We start from the raw sequence: 20453 nt of genomic DNA on the forward strand, positions 1-20453 counted from the left end.
GTTCACATTCTAGCGAAAATTAGTAGTTTTACTATCATGTACTGTACTGTGTTGGGTCTTTGCGATGTGAGCGCACCGCTCGGAGGTCGGATTTCAGTTGCCAGCACTGTAGATCTGCCCGATCCCCCCCCCCCCCCCCCCCCCCCGAGTCAACACAGCTGTACAGCGGCAGTGTGTTGAAAAGGGGCTCCCCACCCCGTGGCGGATGCAAGAGGCCCTGCAGGCATAAGCATCATAAGCATCATGTGACTGCCCATCGCAGCTAGCAGGCAAAACGAAACCCAGGCCCGGCGTAGCTCACCCATCACCTGATCACTGCACACCAAGTCTGTTTTTGTCGACAACCAAAGCAGCCAGTAGAAATATTATGGTGGTTTCCTTGCTCGCCACACCCGAGTTCGAAAACAGGCAGATTGTAACTACCCGCTGTCTCTATCACTGTCATCAACAGTTACTATAGTCTATACCCTTGCCATCATCACAGTCACGATGGATCGATCGAGTGACCGTAGAGTTTTTCACATACATGTACTACTACTAGTACAGTGATACACTACACGGTGTACTTCCGTAGGAACAGAAAAGAGCATTACTATACTGCTGGCTGGCTAGCCATGGCTGCCTTCTCCGGAAATGGAGTCAGTACTACTAGTACATGAGTAGTATCTCACTGACGCCTGACGGCTGCATGCACTGGAAGTCTAGTTGGGAAGCAGTTTAGTTGGGAAGCAAAGATGAACAACAGGGTGACTGACTCCATACAGGAGCTACACGTAGTGACTAATTAACTGTGCTGCTCAATGAAATCCGATCTACATGCATTTACTGTGAGCACAGCTGGTTCAGCTTGTCAGCACACGGGCCCGAAAAATGTACACTGACATGACAGTCTTGTGAAAAGAGCGAGCCTCGACATAGCTCTGCGCTGGCTGGGTGACGGTACTGGGTCTCCATGGTCTCCTAGGCTGTAGGCTGTACTGTAGTAGCGTTACCGAGTAGACACACACAGACCTGGCACTGACTCTGTGGCAGTGTAGATCCACATCACACTCTACAAGTACAACACGGCGGACTGACTCGTCGACTGTATCGCCTGGGACTGTCGAGCTCAGTGCGAGGGTCGTCGTAGATCAACCGGTGAGCGGACATCGGTGGCAGTGGAGACTCTACTCTCTAGACTGTTGACGAGTGTTGTGTAGAGTCAACAGTGCAGACTGCAGTACTGCAGCCACTACTCACTAGTCACTGCATGCAGTGCAACACCTACCCCTTTTTTGTTTATTTTCGTTCACCAACACAGTGTCCGCGATATTCGAGTGTGAGCCAGCGGCACGTAACGTCGCGTTAGAGACTGTGTTTGGCCCAAGTCACACAAGTCATTGTGGACAAGAGCGACGCTAACTCACTTTTACTTGGTGTGCCGTGGCCGTGGATGGTCGGGCCACCTGAAGGGGCTCTTCAATACTCGTACTGTAGCAGAGTTGCAACCGGAGTGTCGACGTCGGTGTGCTAGCTCAGTGTAACCATGTCGGAGTCAGCAGGCGGGAAGGACGATGATGTTCGAAAGCACTATGAAGTTTTGGACCAACTTGGCAGGTGAGGACGGAGGGTCAGTGGGGGCACGATGGTAGTGAAGTGTACCTGCAGTGCGACCTCCCGATAGCTGGCATGCTGCTGCTGCTGCTGTCCGTGATATTATTGTTTTTCCGCATTGTTTGCGATCGTTCCGCCGGACACACCGCACTGCGCTGGCATTGCACTGCGGGGTGCGCTGCCGTCTGAATGTTCGGACGGGTGCCTTCCAGTGACACAAACTGCGCTCAAACATAACGTACTGACATGACCCAATCTAGGCTGCGCCTCCATACTTGTACTGTATCGTCGTTACGCCGTTAGTGATCGTGGCTGATTTGTTGTGATCTAAATCAGCAGTAGTGGGGCTGCAAATCGATCTTCATTGATTCGGAAAATATGCTCTCTTGTGACAGAGAGAGAATGACACGATTGCGCTGTTGAGGGCGATGCCGCAGTGGTGTTCCTCATTTCGATGGAAAGATATCGGGTCACCGGGGGAGGAGGTCCGAGCGGCAGCGTTCAACGAGCCGTTTGTCCGTGGCGTGTACTGTGCTTATGTCGGGATCCATGATGAAGGGGTGTTTTGCAACCCGACGTGCACCTACATATGCTGCGCAGGCTGTGGGTACGTAGGGCGCTAGGGCATTGATAATGGTGATGCTGATTTTGGGCGCTTCGTTGCGCCTAAACTAAAGTTTAAACTCAGTAAAACTGTTTAGCTAAAGTCATATCTTGTGTGTATCTGTGAGAAGAACGTAACAGCTATGTGACTGCCCCGGGTATGGCTGGTCGAAGTGCTTGGACACTAGTAGTAGTACTAGTACTGATTGAGAAGTTTATGATTCAGTAACCTGGTAACTCGCAAAATATAATGCTTTTCGTTGCCGGTCTGCAACTGTGCAAGTGCTTATCATAGCTGGCATGATTGCCTGGTTCACTCAGCATGATGGGTGATTCTGGGGACTGTTGATTGATGTAGCAGTAAAAAAAAATATTATTTTTACTGCTACATCAATCAACAGTCCCCAGAATATTATTATTAAATTAATAGTTACTCAGCTAAGGGAAAGCAGGAACCAAAATAGTTTTTCTCTCTCACACCACGCACACACGCACCTTATCCGTCTTTCCTGCTTTTTATTTCTCTTATTTTATTTCTAATGGGCCATTACTGGTAGGCCTCAACTCAACTATTGCTCCAGCTGTAGTGTAGGGCTTGTGAAAGCTGTGTTGCATTTCATCTTGGCACAGATGGCATGCTGCATGAACCTAGGGAAAATGCATCCACATGTCCAGCACAGTGCAAAGTGTGGTTGTCACAGTGCAGCACTCCATGCGCTGACTAGGCTTGTTTACAAGGAAAGTGCAACAAAATCATCCACTCTCCAACATACAACACTAAAGTACTGGGTACTGCATCAAACTCAAAGCACTCATGCTGGATCAGTGCAGTGTGTGGCAGTGTTGAGCGCAACAGGGCTGGTCTGTGGTGCACAAGCTAATTAGATGGGCTGTGTGCTTGTTCTCCATTTCCTTGGCTTGGGTATGCCAAGTAGGTTAGTTTATCTCTTCTGTACTGACTGTACTCACACATTTCCTGGTCAGAAGTAAGCTGTGCACAATCTTGTACTGCTGAACTGCAGAAACATGTTAGCGTGTGTGATGCGTGCATGTATTACATTTGCTTTTAGGCTCACACACTCTCTTCCATCAACACTGCAATAATTCAACTCTTTTTTTCCGCCTGGTGTTGCCAGAATGCCCCAGCTGGGAGGCGGGGACAGGCTTTCCAGCTACCTACTAGTGCCGTGACCGTAAATGTAGTCGGACCACTTGAAGCACACCAAAGCAAAAGCATCCATCCCAGACATGCAAATCTTGCAAATCTAGGAAAGCATAGTAATTACACAATACAACTTACCAGTATACATGTATCTGTCGATTCCTCATTTCAGCAGAAATCTGGAACTGGTTTTGCTCAATCTGCTTTGACTTGGGTTTGGACTTGTGATAAAAAAAAGAAGAAGATTGGAGTGATGTCATCGCATAGGAGCAAAATTCACACTAAGTCGGTGAGGTTTAGGCTAGGTTTTAGCAAAGAAGTGTAAAGAAAACTTAGAAAAGACCGGTGGTATCTCTGCCAGGCTTTTCCGTGACTGGCGTAAGTGTCAATTGCTGTATTTAATTAAAAGGCAAACTTGATTATCTGGGTGTCTTGTAATGACAGCCTGTAGCACAGCACACCTTCAGTAGACTGACAGTTTGTGAAACGTGTGATCACTTGATGAATTCGAATTGTGAAAACACGTTACTGTAACAATTCATCTACACTTGCCTCCGCTTGTCGCCACCCACTACTTTCATAGTTTGAGTGATGCCAAGCAATGCAAACAATGCTGTGACTGGTCAAGGCATGTATTTGCTACCGGTGACCATTATGTCATGCCTAACACACCCACTGCTTCTGAAGTAGTGTTAGGAACTACTGCCCGCCCCTGGGTAGCACTTTCTGCAGTATACCCTATGGAGAAGCAGTCCGTGGGGAAACATGCTGCAGTTTAGAATGGAACTGTGTTTGCCAAACTAGTGTTACTTGCTGTGCCTGGTGGGGCCGCTGGTTATAGACTGTCGCTCATGTGTGCATCACAGGTAACAGTATTGACTGGTTCCTGAATCAGTAGCGGATGCTTTTCACAGCACCGTGTTTTAACCAGCTGTGTATGCCTTCAAGTCACTACAGGAATCGTCCTGTGTGCGTCTGTGTGTGAAGTAACAATACAGGCATGCAGACTTTCATTTTATACTTCAACACTCAATCAAATGACGAAAGGTCCTTGCCCTACAAGCATGCTTATTCACACGCATGGTTTGTGTATGTGTGTGTGCATGTGTGTGTGTGTGTGTGTGTGTGTGTGTGTGTGTGTGTGTGTGTGTGTGTGTGTGTGTGCGTGTGTATGCGTGCCTGCTTGCGTGTGTGTGTGTGTGCGTGCGTGTGTGTGTGTGTGTGTTGCATTCTACTATTGCATTGGATGTTCTTGTACCCTTTAGCCAATGAAAACTGTGGTAGCAGTGATTAGTCACCTCATGTACTGACCCTTTCCTTTGCTGATTTGTGCTTGTGTAATGCAGAGGTGTAACATCTGTTGTCAAACGCTGCAAGCATAGACAAACTGGCAAGGAGTATGCCCTCAAATGTATCGACAAAGAGGTAAGCAATACTAGTACAGGTAACTTGCCAGCGATACTGCGGCTGTGTTTCTCGTTCCAGCATGCATGTCTTTAAATAACTAACCTTTTGAATTTTGAGTGCGCTACGTGTAGCATACATGCGTGTTGATCATACCGGTGTAGGGTATATTGCCATTCACAAGTATTATCATGGTGGTCAGGGTATATTGTCCGTGCTTTGCTCTCCCTTGTCCAGACGTTTAAAAAGATCGCCGAAGTCGAAGTAGATATAATGATCGGACTTGATCACCCTAATATAGTAAGTTGTTCTTTTCATTATGTGTACTGCATGCATGTGTAGCCTGTAGGCTTGCTTCATGACCATGTCAGTTCAAGCCAGACCATTCTCCCTCGCCGTCTACAGTTTCTGCTCCCTCAGTGCCACGCATACACACACACACACAGTTATTGTCATCTTAGCAAGGCCTTAAAGCTCCTTCGCCAAGTGCAGCTCCACGGCACTGAATAGCTAGCCCAACTAACATGCGGCCACTGTGCACCTGATTCTTACACACTTAGTAAGTGACATAATGATCCGAGTTTTGCCATGCCCTGCTTCTCCCCACCTTCTCTAGATCAAACTGAGAGAAATGTTCGAGACAAGCAATGAAGTTCAGCTCATCCTGGAACTGGTCACCGGCGGTGAACTATTTGATAGGTATGGCCTGCCCTACCGGGTGTTAGCGACCGTCGTGAGTTCCCTTCGGGAACGGACACGATAATTTACTTTATTTTATTTTATGGCCTGCCCTATAGTACTGTCGGTATTACTATAGGTCTCTGTGGCATAGCTGAGCTGAAACCAGGACTTTTTGTCACCGGTTTGCATTTCCGAAATTGAGTAAAGGTGTCAGGGTAGTTACCCGGATTCTACCCCATCTCAGTGCTTGTCAACCCAATGTCCAGTGCTATGTTCCTTCTAGGCAGCATCTTGATTTGATGCTTGGGTTCGAAACGAACTGATGGTTGGACCAGTGCTGAATGTACTCATGTATCTCTTGTTCAGGCAGTCTGGCTGACCCGGTGCCTGCTCAGCACTCGGAACATGCATACTTCCTGAAATACATGCATGTGTATATGCATGTGTCACAGAATGAATGTATTTGAGTACCATTTTGGAAACCTAATTTCGCATTTTGGAAACCTAATTTCGCATTTTGGAAACCTAATATCGCATTTTGGAAACCGAGACCAAAATGTTGCCCGGCGACTGGATCATGTATGAGTTATGGTGCGGCTTTCCACTGCCCGTTGTTTCTCTTCTAGAATTATTGACAGAGGGTCGTACACAGAAAAGGATGCGTCAGATGCAGTACGTCAGGTCCTGGAGGCCGTAGCGGTGAGTGGCTAGGTATTCTACATGACCTATTATTTAGAAAGGGATTGATGGGGGGGGGGGGGGGGAAGAGAACAGATTTTTGTTGGCAGTAGCTACTACAGTATAGTACCAATTATTATTATTGTTATTATTATTCTCAATTCAATGATTCTTTTTCGGATCATAAAGGTTTTGCTAGTGGTCCAACATGATGAACTCATCGATCACATCGGAACCTCTGGTCGTGTTGTGTCTGACAAGTTACAGTTTTGTAGTCTTGGAAGTACTCGCTCCACCACTCACTGTGCATATCATGCCTACGTATGATCGGAGTACAGTGTATAGGCAAGATGCAATGCTGCTATCGGAGCGGCACGCTTTTTGGAACAGCTGGCAATTCATTGTTTGTGAAAAAAATTATGTGAAAGAGGCAAGTTTCTTCCAATTCTGGCTTTCGAAATCTCAATCGGCCGTTGCTTTGTGCACTGAGGTGTATTATGAATAGTATGAATCTTGCTGCTCTACTGGAGGCCGGGAATCATTATGTCATGTGTTTGGGTTTCTTGCAGTATCTTCACGAACGCAAGATCATCCATCGCGATTTGAAGGTGAGTCCAAACATGATCTCTGCACCATGCTGAAAGTCATGCTGCAAAGGGACGTTTGGCACACTAGCCGCTATGCACGGGCTCCAGCTAGCAATCCAATCATGGTCGCTCAGCCGGATCTTGATTGGGCACAGGCGTGATGCTGTTTTTAAATGTTGGACACATATTATGGTTGCTCGGGAGTTCGAAACATGAATTTTTCAGTTCCGCTCAGTCCATGGGTTATTGTGATGTATTAAAAACATGCAAGTTTAGGCATGCCTTGCCTGTTTAGGCATGCCTTGCCGCGTCTATTCTGTGTAACTGTCTTTCTTCATGTGTTCCTTGTCCATGTGGTCCATGTAGCCGGAGAATCTACTATATGAAAGTGCAGAGCCGGATGCACCGATCAAGCTAGGTAGGGTACAGATGCCGGTATAGCTAGGCTCCGTACACATCCAACACTGTCTTGCAAACAGTAGCTGAGCTAACCACTTGATCTGACTTTTGTTCAATGGGACAAGGCAGGCAGGAATCAACTGTACTTGTACTGATGATTTGGCGGCAACTATGTAGTAGGCACACATGGAATGAGACAACTGTCGCTGCTACTGCTGGCTCTACGGCTGCCGCTGCTGCTGCTGCTGTTGATGCTGCAACAGTATCTGTTGTCACTCTCATTGTTGTTTTTGCTGGCATTTTAAACAGCCATGTCACCTGGAACAGGCGAGAGCATGGGAGCAAATGGAAAATAACGTTACCGAGAGAAACACATGGAATGACGTAGAAGTGATTGTTGTATAAAAGTTGTGCGCATGCACCCACCATGTAGCACACACACGCACATGTGTATAAATTCCAGTGCTACTGACTAGGCCCTGCACTATTTTGATCTGAAATCTCAATCAGCTAATCTTGTAGACTAGGTAAGTATATCAACATCTACCATCTTATTGCAGATACCAATGGCTGATACAGTGTACACTGCGAGGATGCATGCATGGGACGTTGGGATGAATGTGAATGCTAATCCGTAGAGTGGATGGCTCTTCTTGCGGGTTTCTGTTCTGCAGCTGACTTTGGCCTGTCCCGTGTGATGAACGCATCAACGGCCAAGATGACAGTCTGCGGAACACCTGGATATGTCGGTGGGTCAGCTCATACCAGCCTAGTAACTCCGAATTCCTTTAAAAATGCATGTACACAAGAGCAACTGCTCGCCTGAAGATTATGGTAACGTGGAACTCAGAAATGCACTGAACCCTCCTTTCCTCTGCCTGCTACGTAAAAAGAATTGTTTGTACTAATTGCTGAACAAGCCCATTGGCAGGTAGGGTCATTCGAGCGTTTGCACCAGTTATCTCTGTAATGCTGTCCTCGTTGCACATCATCTGATGTGTGTGTATATATGTGTGTGTGTGTGTGGGTTTGTGTGTGTGTGCGCACGTGCGTGTATGTGTGGGTTTGTGTGTCTGCATGTACTATTGTATTGTATATGGCTGTTCGCATGCATCACAGCACCTGAAGTTCTCAGAGGCAAGGCCTACAACAGCGCAGTCGACCTGTGGGCAATCGGTGTCATTGCATACATTCTGTAAGTCTTACGTCTATGTTCTCACAACTAAGAGACGGGGCCGGTACTTTACCCCCCCCCCCCCCCCTTCAGCAAAGATGGTATTGGTAATGACTTCTCGTTTTCACGACCTCAGATTATTATTATGTATGTGTTTGTGTCATGCTGGGGGTAGGGGGGGGGGGGGGGGTGGCAATGTTGCCGGAGAAGGTGGTCATACCTTTCGTCATCAGCCCAATACGAGCACATGCTTCTGGCTGCAGATTTTCTGAAACATAGTGCAGAACGCATGCCGCATGGCAACTGAGTGTGCCCTCTTGTCACAAAGCTAGCATGTGTAGGCATCTGCTCGCTCGTACTTTGTAGGGCGAAGCAGGAGTAGGCTAGGCTAGGCATTTGAAGCCAGCAGTGTCTGGCAGTCCTGCCAAGCTCATGAATTGTGCCAGTTCCCTTAGCCTGCTTTACTGCTGTCCCTGGCGGCACAGATGTCATGTCTTTTGGCATCCTGGTTGCCTGCTTAGATTAGGCTGAGTGCACCCTCAGTCTACAGAGGCGATTGCCATTAGTCATTACATTGTACTTCCAATAGGATTCGTATGGTGTGCAATAAATACTGCATACTTACCTGAACTCAACTCATCATTTGTATCTCTTTCCCTTCTCTTTCCTTTCTCGTCAGCTAGCCCAAGATTGGTGTGCGGGGGGGGGGGGGGGCAAATTCACTATTAGGTTATCAATTCACAGGGCACCGGACTCACTCCTCTGCCTCTTCCCCTTACCCCGGTTCAGTTGGTTGGAAACCGAATGTTGTGTTTGCTTTGATGTAATGCGTATATTATTCTGTTTTGCAGGTTGTGCGGTTTTGAGCCTTTCTTTGAGGAGGACGATCAACGCATGTTCATGCGTATCATTCAGTGTGACTTTGAGTTCGTTCCGCCCTACTGGGATCACATCAGCGGAGATGCAAAGGTAACTTACTCTATGCCATGCGGTTTTCTCTCCTCTCCTGTCCCGGTCCCTCGTTTGATGTGGAGCGGAAATTGCATCCGTGTTAGATGCTGCATAAAGTGACCTACAGTCCATTCAGAAAAAATGAACTTCTAGCTTTTGGCCATAAATGGGTCAAACGTTGAGTTTTTTTAGAATTTTTTCTGCAATCCTCTATGGAATCCTCTTCCAATTATGTTTCTGAAGTTTTTTTCTCCAAAAAGCAAGCCATAACAAGAATAGGATTTCGGCCAGGTTTTGCCCCCAAAGCATTGAATTGGGAAAAACCATAAAAATCCAGGCCGTTTGACCCTGTCTGCAGCAGTGCATTGTGCGGTTTGAACCCCAGTTCAGGTACCCTTTTTGGACCCTTTTTCAAATTTCAAATTTCGCAGCACTGCACTGTGTACGATGAAATCACGAAAAATCGCCAAATACGGGAGCTCGCCAGAGCCAGAGCCCATCTTTTTATGAATGGACTGTAGGCACTAACTTTTTTAATAAAACGATGCAGAATGTAGCATTGGTATCTCCTATTCAATCCGGTTCAGGACCGGTTCATGACCGGTTCATGACCGGTTCGGGACCGGTTGTCAATAGTACAGTAAAACCTGGTGTAAGTGACCTCTGGGTTTAGCGACCACCTGTTCCTAGCGACCGTATTTCCATGCACCGACAGTTCTACACAGACACTGTGGGACCTGGTTCTAAAGACCGCCTGTACTACTTGCTGAAGAAGCCCCTTGGCAGGTAGGGTCATTCGAGTGTTCGCACCAGTGATCACTATAACGCTGTCCTCATTGCACATCATCGGATGTGTGTGTGTGTGTGCTAGCGTGTGCGTGTGTCTGCGACAAATTTCACACCAAGGTTCAACTCAAAGGTGCAAAGGTTCAACTTGAGTGACAGAAACTCGCCCAAACATGCTGTAAGTTGTAGCCTGCAGGCACGGTGACCAGGTGACTGGTGTACGCACGAGCACGTGACCGCTTTTCCAGCCGTGTTTGATTGGGAATAAGGGCCGAATGCTACATCGCAGCCTTTTCGGACCAAAACCAGTCGATTCAGCATCCAGAAGACTACAACATATGGGTCAATCACGGTCATCTGTGCTTTTATAAGAACGACGTGGCGCTTTTAGTGACATTTTGGATACAAATCCCCATCTAGTAGGGCGCAGTCACCCAGTTTCGGTGGAAGTGCGCGAGTTCGATTGGGAATAGAGAAGGAAGGGAGCGTCTCAGCTTCCTCGGACCAAGACCATTCGACTCCGCACCCCGAACACTACAACTGGTGAAAATTTGATTTTAGACCTAACTTCCCCTTTTTAACGACCGCTTTTGCTTGCACCGTGGGGTGGTCGCTTAAACCTGGTTTTACTGCAGTACGTGTACACGCACATCAGCATACTGCGGTGTGTTTTACCGTGTACAGCATGGCCTTGTGTTGTGTCATGTCCCCTGCAGGACTTGATTTCCAAGCTGCTGGTGTTAAATCCACAGCAGAGGCTGACGGCCAGTCAGGCATTGCAGCATCCATGGGTGAAGGTACGCGGCTGGCCTCGTTTCTCCTGTAGAACTCCGCATGAGACCGATGCTGTCCAGCCCATGTTGAATGTGACTAAACACAGTCTGTAGCTTTTAATACACATACATGTACTTCAGATTTTCGATTTTGACAGCATGTTACAAGGCTAGGACGCGTAGTGCTCCTGACTACAACCATAACCCGGTTGGCAGAGTCCCGGTCTTGCGACCATTTGAACCGTATTGGGAAAACCCTTGTAACATGCTGTCAAAATCGAAAAAACATGTTTTAATTAAACTACCAAGCAAGGCTTCCGTGTATATACCATGTACTTCAGATGTACTTTCGCCGGTACATGTAGCCTGGAAGGCTATTTCCGATACTGTCAGTACACCGTGAAAATAGCATCACTGTATGTACCAGATCACTGAGTTGTTGTGGATGAGTCCACTGAAAATATCAAGCATAGCAGAAAATCCTGAACTCCACATCCTGATTGAAACAAACTTGGAGTAAGCATGGGCGGGAGCTACTCGCTTTCACTGTGCATGGCTGAATAGTTCTCCGGGTCTCGTTTATGATCTCTGAGCTTTCTGTGCGCCGGAGAGAACTACTTTTGTCCACCTGGCTGAGCTGGGTTGTATTGTCTGGTTCGATAGTGGCCTTTTGGTTGTTGTGCCCGTCTGATGCGGTGTTTATACAGGGTGACACGACACCCACTGTACGGCTCGACAAGACGCTGGAAAACCTGAGAGAGTTCAACAGCGCTCGCAAGAAGTTCAAGGTATGGATTCGGATCATTGCATGGTTTGGATTATTCTATAATAATTATGTAATTGGAATTGGAATGGTATATCTCGCGCATGATTCAGCGATAGACTGCGAACTGACAGCTACGGGTGGCTATGTTGCCATGGCAGGCTTATCAGCAACAACATGACCTATTGTTTGTTACCATGGTTACTACGTGATGCAAAGTCCATGTAGATGCCCCTGTCTGACTTCCCCAGCCCGGTGGATGGCTGTGGACGGTGTTGGCCTGGTCTTGTGACCAGGCCAACACCGTCCACAGCCATCCACCGGGCTGCGATGCGTTACCATTGTAGGAGCATCTCATGCTGTGCAAAAAGTTCCAGCTGATGTTGCCGGCATGTGAAGATGGCCAGCTGGATTGCAACGGTATAGCGTGATGTTAGAGTAGATGGAATGGTCGAATTGGTTTGACAGAGGTGTATCTAAAGTGTGTGTGCATGACAGTCACTGAGACTTCATCACACCGTGCCGCACTGTGCCGCACTGTGCCGCATGATCGCGAAACCCACACTGCTGAGGTGGCCTGCATGTGAACAGCTGAGATGCAAAACCTGATAATTGTCAAATTAGAGAAAATCTGATTTTCAGCGCAGTGTACTCAGAAGGGCTAGAGGTACCACCAGGCAAAATTTCAAATTCAAAATCTGACTATTGCAATTGCAAATCCAACCATGGATTAGATACAAACCGCACATAAAAATGAATACTTTTGGCCATTTATCCAAAAAGTGAGGAAATGGATTTATCGGGGTTTACATTCCAGCTGCCTGGCGTGGTCGTGTGCACCTGCAGAAAGCGATCGGCGGCATTATCGCCATGCAGCGCATAGCACGGTCCACATCCACATCGAAGACCTCTGAGCAAGGATAGGCTGGCCGACTGGTAGCAGTGGGCGAGATTCTGACTCTGCCACCCACCAATGCCCTCGGTGCATGGATCATGTGATGGTGATGTGATCCACTCTTCCCTGATATAGCACTTGTATGCTCCACCTGTTTGTGAAGTAAGAACACGTGCCAACCTGCAACCATGCCAACCGAATGCGTACCATGACCCCACTTTATACACCATGTCCCTTGAATCTCTAACCGCCGTTTGGCTAAACGAGAGATCTCTTTTTTCAGTAATGTCCCTGATTTCACTTGTAGCATGTAGTAGCTGCCATCGTTTCTTTCCGCAGTATGACTACACAAGCAGCTATACTTTAGTACGTTTCCGGCGTCGATATTCATCGGAGCCGCCAGTCTAACTATGAGGCACACATTGCCGACCCCATTCACGCTGGACACCTTAGCACCTGCCAGTGTGTAGTTTGTTGCAGTCCGTTGCTCCGGCAAGCCAACACCTTTTCCGCATTGGCGTTGATTCTGCAGTGCTTTCTTGTGCACAATACTTACAGTGCCTGTCTAGTGTTCGTGCTCCGCAAGAAAGTTAGATGGCCCTGCACTTTTTTTTTGTGGTCTCAGCGCTACTGACCCTTGGTAGTACTGGTGTACTGGCGTGCTGCATCATTCTGTACATAGTTTATAACCGGCGTTGCTTTTCGACATGTGCATGAGATGTGCAGTCTTCTCCGTTTGAGATGACCTAGCAGCATCGCTACCAGTATCTAACGCTATCAGAACAGCCTCTATCCTTCCAAACACTTGATCAGAATCCTATTGCCATGCAGCTCGCTTGTTTCAGTTTGCGATATGGAGCGTTTAGCCGCTGACTCCCTGCTGCTCAAGTTTGTTGGTCTTTTCGAACACTTAGCATGATCTATCAGTTTCCTTCAGTGAATACCCCATGTTGTAACCACTTTATGGGTGCAGCTTTTCGTTAGCAAAACTTCCGCTGGGAATTTATTTCGTTTTTTCTACTTCAAAGTACAGGTTACCTAGAACGTTCCACTCGGCAAATCTGCAAGTACCGCTCCCTGAGGGATACATCCATTGTGTTCCGGAATCACCCTTCATCAGTTGAGCTTGAGTAAACTAATGATTACCAGGCACGTAGCTCTCATGGGACACGGGGGGGGGGGGGGGGGGGGGGGGGGGGGCATGTGCCCTATGTTCAGCATGCACGTTATGACCATGAATGACATGCACCAGCCATCCTACAAATACATCATTGTGTGCGGCCGTGCACCCCCCCCCCCCCCTCTAAAAGGAGGACCAGCTCCGCCCCTGACTACTGTCTATTATTGCCATAAGCGCCATGAGAGCGCTCCGTAATATGGTGACAGTCTCCCAGCCTAAACATCACTAGGGATGCCAGCTTACAGCGACATTCCATTTCCGGCTCAACACGCATATTGTTAGACTCCAGGCAGCAGCGTGAGTGCCGGCGCACCTGACATATCATTAGAGTAGGGAGAACAGAACACGAGTGTAGGAGACTGAGTACAACTAATTTGCTGCTCAATACAGAGCTAATCAGTAGTCGGGGAGGGGGCACTGACTGAAAAGATGACCGGCGTCCATTTTTTCCTACAATGCATGCACTAGTATCCCGGCTTCATAAAGCCCTTGCCCTACTAGTACTAGTACTGAGCAAACCGCTCTATTAGTATTACCAAATTAATATTTTGATACATTTAGGTGGTAGATATGTATCTAATGTTGACTGAGTACGAGGTCAATATAGGAAATAAAAGCCGAGTAAAAGACCGAGGCGAAGCCGAGGTCTTTTACGAGGTTTTTATTTCCTGACGAAGTCAATATTAGATTTATCACGACAAACAGTCCGTATTTCAAATTCCAGAACGATAACCTCATGAATCCCGGTTTTATGATTGCACAACCGTTGCACCACCGCCTACTCATGCAGTGACAATGCTGCACTAGGCACCGTCCGTTCAACTGCGCAGTGCGCAACCCCTAAGCAGTCAATATAGCCCTAAGGAGTGAAATATGCAGGAATATTTGACTGCTTAGGTATGGCAAAAATCTATGGGAGTCAATACTAAGGGAGTGATAAACTGTGTTTCTTGTATTACATGTACGTGTAGCCATGTGCTGCTCTTGTAGTAGTTGAGCACTCTCATGTGGGGTAGTGCCTTGGCTGTTTGCGTTGTTCAGAGCTAACTGACTTGTCAGTTTGAGCACTCTGACAAGTTACGTTTGGGCCTGGTTTAAATCTGGCTTTGGAAACTTATATGTTTCATTGCTATCAGGTTTGGCCTCACTTTCTCTGTGCTGCGCTGATGAGTCCACAAAGGACGAAACAGTTGTATTTCGTTGTTGTGATCACATGAAATTGTAACACCGAGTTCTGAAGTCAGCAGCTTCACCCTGCAGTCCTGCTGGGTCAGAAAGATATTCCACTGTTTCACACGTACCCTAATCTGTCGGTTGCACCGGTCGCCCCCCCCCCCCCCCCCCCTCCCTCCACATCACTCATGGCGGTCACCATCATGTGACTGTCCATGGTCAATGATTGGAACGCAGGCCACATAATTAATTCATGTGGCCTGCGTTCCAAAAGCAAAGCCAGGGGGGACTCGGGGCCTCCCCGTGCCGCCATGCCCCCCCCCCCCATGATCCGCGAGTCAGGCCTTCTAACGCCATTCATATCATTATTATTCGGCATTGATTCTCATGGTACGTGTACGAGTAATGGGTTTTCATTTGACCCAACGAGATCATACGACGCTTGCAGACGACAGCACGAACAGTTCACCAGCCACACTCCAAACGCACGATAGCAAGTAGTGATACTCTAATAGGCAGCTAGCGAAACGTTGGACTGTTTTCGATGCGCAGAAGGCCCACTGACCGTTGCTATGGTGACGTGACTCGTGTGCACGAATTCGCGAAGTCGCCAGTAGCTACATCATACATGTATGATATAATCCAACACTGGTAAACCAGCATTAGATAAACCTTATTGGTATATACACAGAAGCCTTGCTTGGTAGTTTAACAGTCATGTTTTTCGATTTTGCCGCAAGACCGGGACTCTGCCAACCGGGTTATGGTTGTAGTCAGGAGCACTACGCGTCCTCGCCTTGTAACATGCTGTCAAAATCGAAAAACATAAACCTTGTTGTAGTTCATGCAATTGTTAGATTGACAGCATGAAACAAGGTGGAGGACACGAGAAGGACGCCATGGGCAGAAGTTGGAAGAAAAAAAGAAAAAGAAGTTTTTATAAAAGTTAAAGAAAAGAGCGAAGACAACAAGACGACATCAGGAGTAATCTCCTAACCCCTAGCATAATGAGGGTCAGAACCGGGTGCGATACCCATTTATGGTTCAAATGGTCCGCAGGGACCGGGGCTCTGCCAACCGCGGAAGGTTGTAAGGTCACTGTTTTCGAACACAGTGTCCTCCACCTTGTTTCATGCTGTCAATCTAACAATTGCATCATACATGTATGTACCGGTAACCGGTATTAGAACCCAATACTAGTACACTGTACTACATGTAGTTCAAAACTACCAGCTACAATGTACATAATTATACATGTACATTGTAGATAAACCTTGATAGTTCACACATACATGATTGTATTGTTAAAACAGAGAGGTTCCAGGCTGTCCAAGAGAGTGCTCAATACCGAGTGGTAGAGCTGGTTCAAACAATAGGAGGACAGAGAAAGTGTTTTTACTCCGAGTTTACTGTTTTCTGATGATCGCTTAGTGCGTAAAACTCGGAGTAAAAACACTTTCTCTGTCCTCCTATTGTTTGATTGTATTGTTAGATTGACAGCATGCTTCGGAAACAAGCTGTGTTCGGAAACAGTGACCTTACTCTGTGTACAACCATCCACGGTTGGCAGAGCCCCGGTCTAGTATTAGGACCATTTGAACCATTTGGGTGAACCCGGTTCTAGGGTCCGACGGATTCTGCCGGCAGAAAAATTGGCAGAATTCGGTACTTTTTCTGGTAAGTTTCGTGCATGCTTGGTTGGTATGTGGATAAAGAAATGGAGCAGAATTCGAGGAATTGCCCGCCATAAGGTTTGTATGGTTCTGCCAATTTCACTGCTTTTCGAGCAGAATCTGCCACCTTTTCGAGCAGAATCCGCCGGTCCCTAGGCATTGGCGGATAATGCTCGAAAAGGTGGCAGATTCTGCTCGAAAAGCAGTGAAATTGGCAGAACCATACAAACCTTATGGCGGGCAATTCCTCGAATTCTGCTCCATTTCTTTATCCACATACCAAACATGCATGAAACTTACCAGAAAAAGCCTTACCGAATTCTGCCAATTTTTCTGCCGGCATTATCCGCAAAGGCCTACTTCTCGCGACAGTGTCATGGTGGTGGCAGTAACTCCGGTTGACAGCTGACGAGCTGAGAGATGGACGCCACGGGCAGAAGTTGGAAGAAAAGAAAATTTTTAAAAGTAGCTACATGACTATCACAGGACGACATCCAGTCATCCAGGACTGAGGAGGCTGGAGCGATCAAAGAATGCACGACGGACGTAAGGAGAATAAAACTCCCCTAGCATAATGAGGGTCAGAACCGGTTTCAACACCCATATGGTTCAAATGGTCCTAATGCCAGTAGTGGACAGGGGCTCTGCCAACCGTGGAAGGTTGTAGTAAGGTCACTGTTTCCGAACACGGTGTCCTCCACCTTGTTTCATTCTGTCAATTTAACAATATGTATGTACCGCCGTCCGCGTACCGACGTAGACCTACGAGATGTACAGACTATGTACATGTACATAGTCATTTTTGTACAGTGCAGACAGTCACTATTATAATTTTAATACTACAATTGTACAAAGTCTACAATCATGACAATGTACATGTACTTTGTAGTTATTATCAGTCTGTGTATGATGTCTGCTGAGTTGTGCTTGTTTTGACACTTTTTGTGCTCGGGAGAATGAAAGTTGAAGACACCACTGCAGCTGTACTTATGGTTGATAAATATGGTGGTAAAGAGTCACACCTGGCAATATGGCGGTAAACACAGTGGTGAGAAGGAGAGCTCTGTGCCAGAACTTTGCAGCCTAGAGAGCGTGTGTGGGCAGGCGTGTGTTTACCGCCATATTGCCAGGTGTGTCTTTACCACCATATTTATCAACCATAAGTACAGCTGCAGTGGTGTCTTCAACTTCATTCTCCCGAGTCAAGCTCCGTATGAAGACATCCAAGAAGAAGATTGCCTGATGAGTCCAGCGGGGACGAAACGTACGTCGCAATCGAGCTATGTCGTTGCTGTGTCATCATCTATGTGCCATGCGCTACTTGATGTACCAGCCTGCTATGCCGGATACCGCCAGCCATGCATCGAGGCGCCAGGCGCGAACTGATGGTGGTGGTGGTGAGAAGGAGAGCTCTGTGCCAGAACTTTGCAGCCTAGAGAGCGTGTGTGGGCAGGCGTGTGTTTACCGCCATATTGCCAGGTGTGTCTTTACCACCATATTTATCAACTTTTTGTGCTCTTACTCTTACATACACGTACATGTAAGTACAATACTCAAACAATAGTAGCCGTCTTGGGGTTTTTTTTGGGGGGGGGGACATTTGCAAGTACATGTACATGGCTTTATAATTGCCAACCGCGGAAGGTTGTAGAAAGGTCACTGTTTCCGAACACAGTGTCCTCCACCTTGTTTCATGCTGTCAATCTAACAATATGCATGTACATGGCTGTAACATTTTGGTATTTCTGGCCAAAGCCAGGCAAAGACTGGGGAACTTTTGCCGCTCAAGAGTCAAGTCTCAAATCCCTGAGAGAACTCTGGACGGATACTGCCTCTTCACCGTGGAAAACACACACTCGATTGATCGGGCTCTACACTATGCAGTCAACACGGTAAACCATGGTGAACACTGCATGCTGCTGAGCTGCGGGAACAACACCAGCTCCTCGATCACTTCCATAATTTCAAGATCACGGTGCATCGACATCTGCATTCTGCAGCCGGCTAGCCGTGGATTCCACATCAAGGCTGGACAAGAGGGTAAAGCGTGGACCACTTCGTGTTTCGTGTTTGCCTCCAGCTTCCGTGCCGGAGTCTCCATCAAAATGGGAGGTGGAATTCGTGTAAAGACAGTGGCCAGCACAGTAGGCCACGGCGTACCACTGACGGAGCAAAAGAACTGGCAAACCGCTGAGGTCGCACGGACTGAGACTGCGTTGGCAACGTTGCTGAACTCGAAGTGGTGGTATCGTCACACGACATTGTTGTGTAAGTACATATGTACCGTAACCGCGTAACTAAGTTTGGGCGTAACAATGCATTTGCGCAAAAGGTAACTATTACTTTCATGCACTGCATGCACCGACTCCTGTGACGACAGCAGCTATGTACAATAATAACTATAATCATATGTAGCGGATTGCACTTGTAGGTTAGTTGTAAGTAATTAGAGAGGTTAAGATGCACGTTATTTCCGACGTGACGCGAAAGTTCAGCTCGCGTTATTTGCTCGCACGTCGAAAAATCAACGCGAGCGACCTGCTGCTCACGTCGAAATTTGGAGTTTTACGCCAAATTTGACGTGAAATTGCGCATCACGTCGGAAATAACGTGCATCTTAACCTCTCTAATAGTTAGTTGTACTCTTGTGCTGTAAGCCTTGGTTGATATCATGATGATATACGGTGATAATTATGATAGGTGACATGTTGGACATAGTTCAAGAGGTCAATCAAGGGGTCAATCATCCAACAATGTAACGTGCTCTTCTTGATGCACAGGCTAGGCTGCACTGCAGGAGGAGTTGTGGCCAAAGATTGGGGACCTCCTGCCGTTCAAATCCCAAATCCCTTGAGAGAGCGTTTTGAAGTCCGTAGATCTACTCCGAAGCATTCCAGTCTGTATCGGCTACTAATGACCTGGTGTAAGGATGATGGGCTACATGAACATGACATGTAAAGTGATATCGGAACAAAATATCAAAAAAATTAATAATATCAAAAGCAAAATGCATTTTTATCGCTTGTAGTGAGTGATGCATAGGATACTGATAAAACGCTGAAAACAAAAGGGCGCGCAATAGCTGATACAGACTGTACAGGACAAAGATACAGTCATGAATCGATGATGCCCAGTGCAGTGGCATTGCACAACAGTGCACATAACATTAAAGTTAGCACGTCCACGTTACAACCGGCTATACAGTTGTATTGAGAAACATAACTAACTTGGGCCAGCTTAATAATAGTATAGGAAGCGGTTTTGCTCGTGCCAGGCCACCACCATGCCTGTGATACAATGTACCAGGGTGGCAGATGCAGCGCTAAAGGCAAGAGTAAGGTGGTAACTCTCACAACCAAGCGGCCGACAAGGGGGCAAACCTCGTTAGCTGCATCCATGTCACCTTCACTCCAAGTACCGCTGTATTGAGTAAACCATTGGTAAGGCGTGACCTACTGAGACTTTTGAATATAACATACTGTGCACTCAGCATGCAGTGGATGTTTACAAAAGCCCCACTTGAACCCCATGATGGGGGGGGGGGGTAGAGGGAGGTGACCAGGTGACTTTCCCCGGGAAACTAGGGTCACTACCGGCATACCGGGATTTTTGACTTTGATGGAAAACTACCGGTATTGGCACTGAACCATGACGGCATGAGTGTTCAAAAAAGGTTGTTTTGTGGTGTGACAAAGGCACATGGGGCCCTGCATTTCACAGAATCACACATGTAGGGGCGATCTGACAATAAAGAAACTCAGGTTTTGGTCCCCCAATATCCAATGGGCAATTGGTTAGAAATGAATAAAAATTGCGGAAAAAATTGCCAAAAATTGCAGAAAAATACTAGGGCCGAGTCGGGTAGCATTTTCTTCGGGCATCGGGTTCGGATAATTTTCCACGGGTACCCGATTGGCCCGGGTAATGTTTCCATGGTACCACCACAATGCACCCCTTCCCTTACACACTGGGTAGACA

General features: G+C 47.2%; 1 protein-coding gene across 2 annotated transcripts; it reads left to right on the plus strand.

The window, feature by feature from the left end:
* Window positions 1-1072: 1072 nt before the first annotated feature.
* LOC135809247 (calcium/calmodulin-dependent protein kinase type IV-like) lies at window positions 1073-13493 on the plus strand. Of its 2 annotated transcripts, none has more exons than XM_065322546.1 (13): window positions 1073-1596; window positions 4705-4783; window positions 5000-5062; window positions 5379-5461; window positions 6070-6142; window positions 6691-6729; window positions 7075-7126; window positions 7782-7856; window positions 8227-8302; window positions 9133-9250; window positions 10735-10815; window positions 11499-11579; window positions 12372-13493. In XM_065322546.1, exons 1-13 carry the CDS (start codon window positions 1526-1528, stop codon window positions 12435-12437), a joined length of 957 nt encoding a protein of 318 aa, XP_065178618.1. In that variant the 5' UTR covers window positions 1073-1525; the 3' UTR covers window positions 12438-13493. The 2 variants fall into 2 exon arrangements, with proteins under 2 accessions (XP_065178618.1, XP_065178617.1); XM_065322545.1 differs by having other exon boundaries at window positions 1081-1596; window positions 12401-13493.
* Window positions 13494-20453: the final 6960 nt, after the last annotated feature.

This window comes from Sycon ciliatum, chromosome 2 (genome assembly GCF_964019385.1).
Source record: "Sycon ciliatum chromosome 2, ocSycCili1.1, whole genome shotgun sequence".
In the NCBI taxonomy this organism is placed as follows: Eukaryota; Metazoa; Porifera; class Calcarea; order Leucosolenida; family Sycettidae; genus Sycon; species Sycon ciliatum.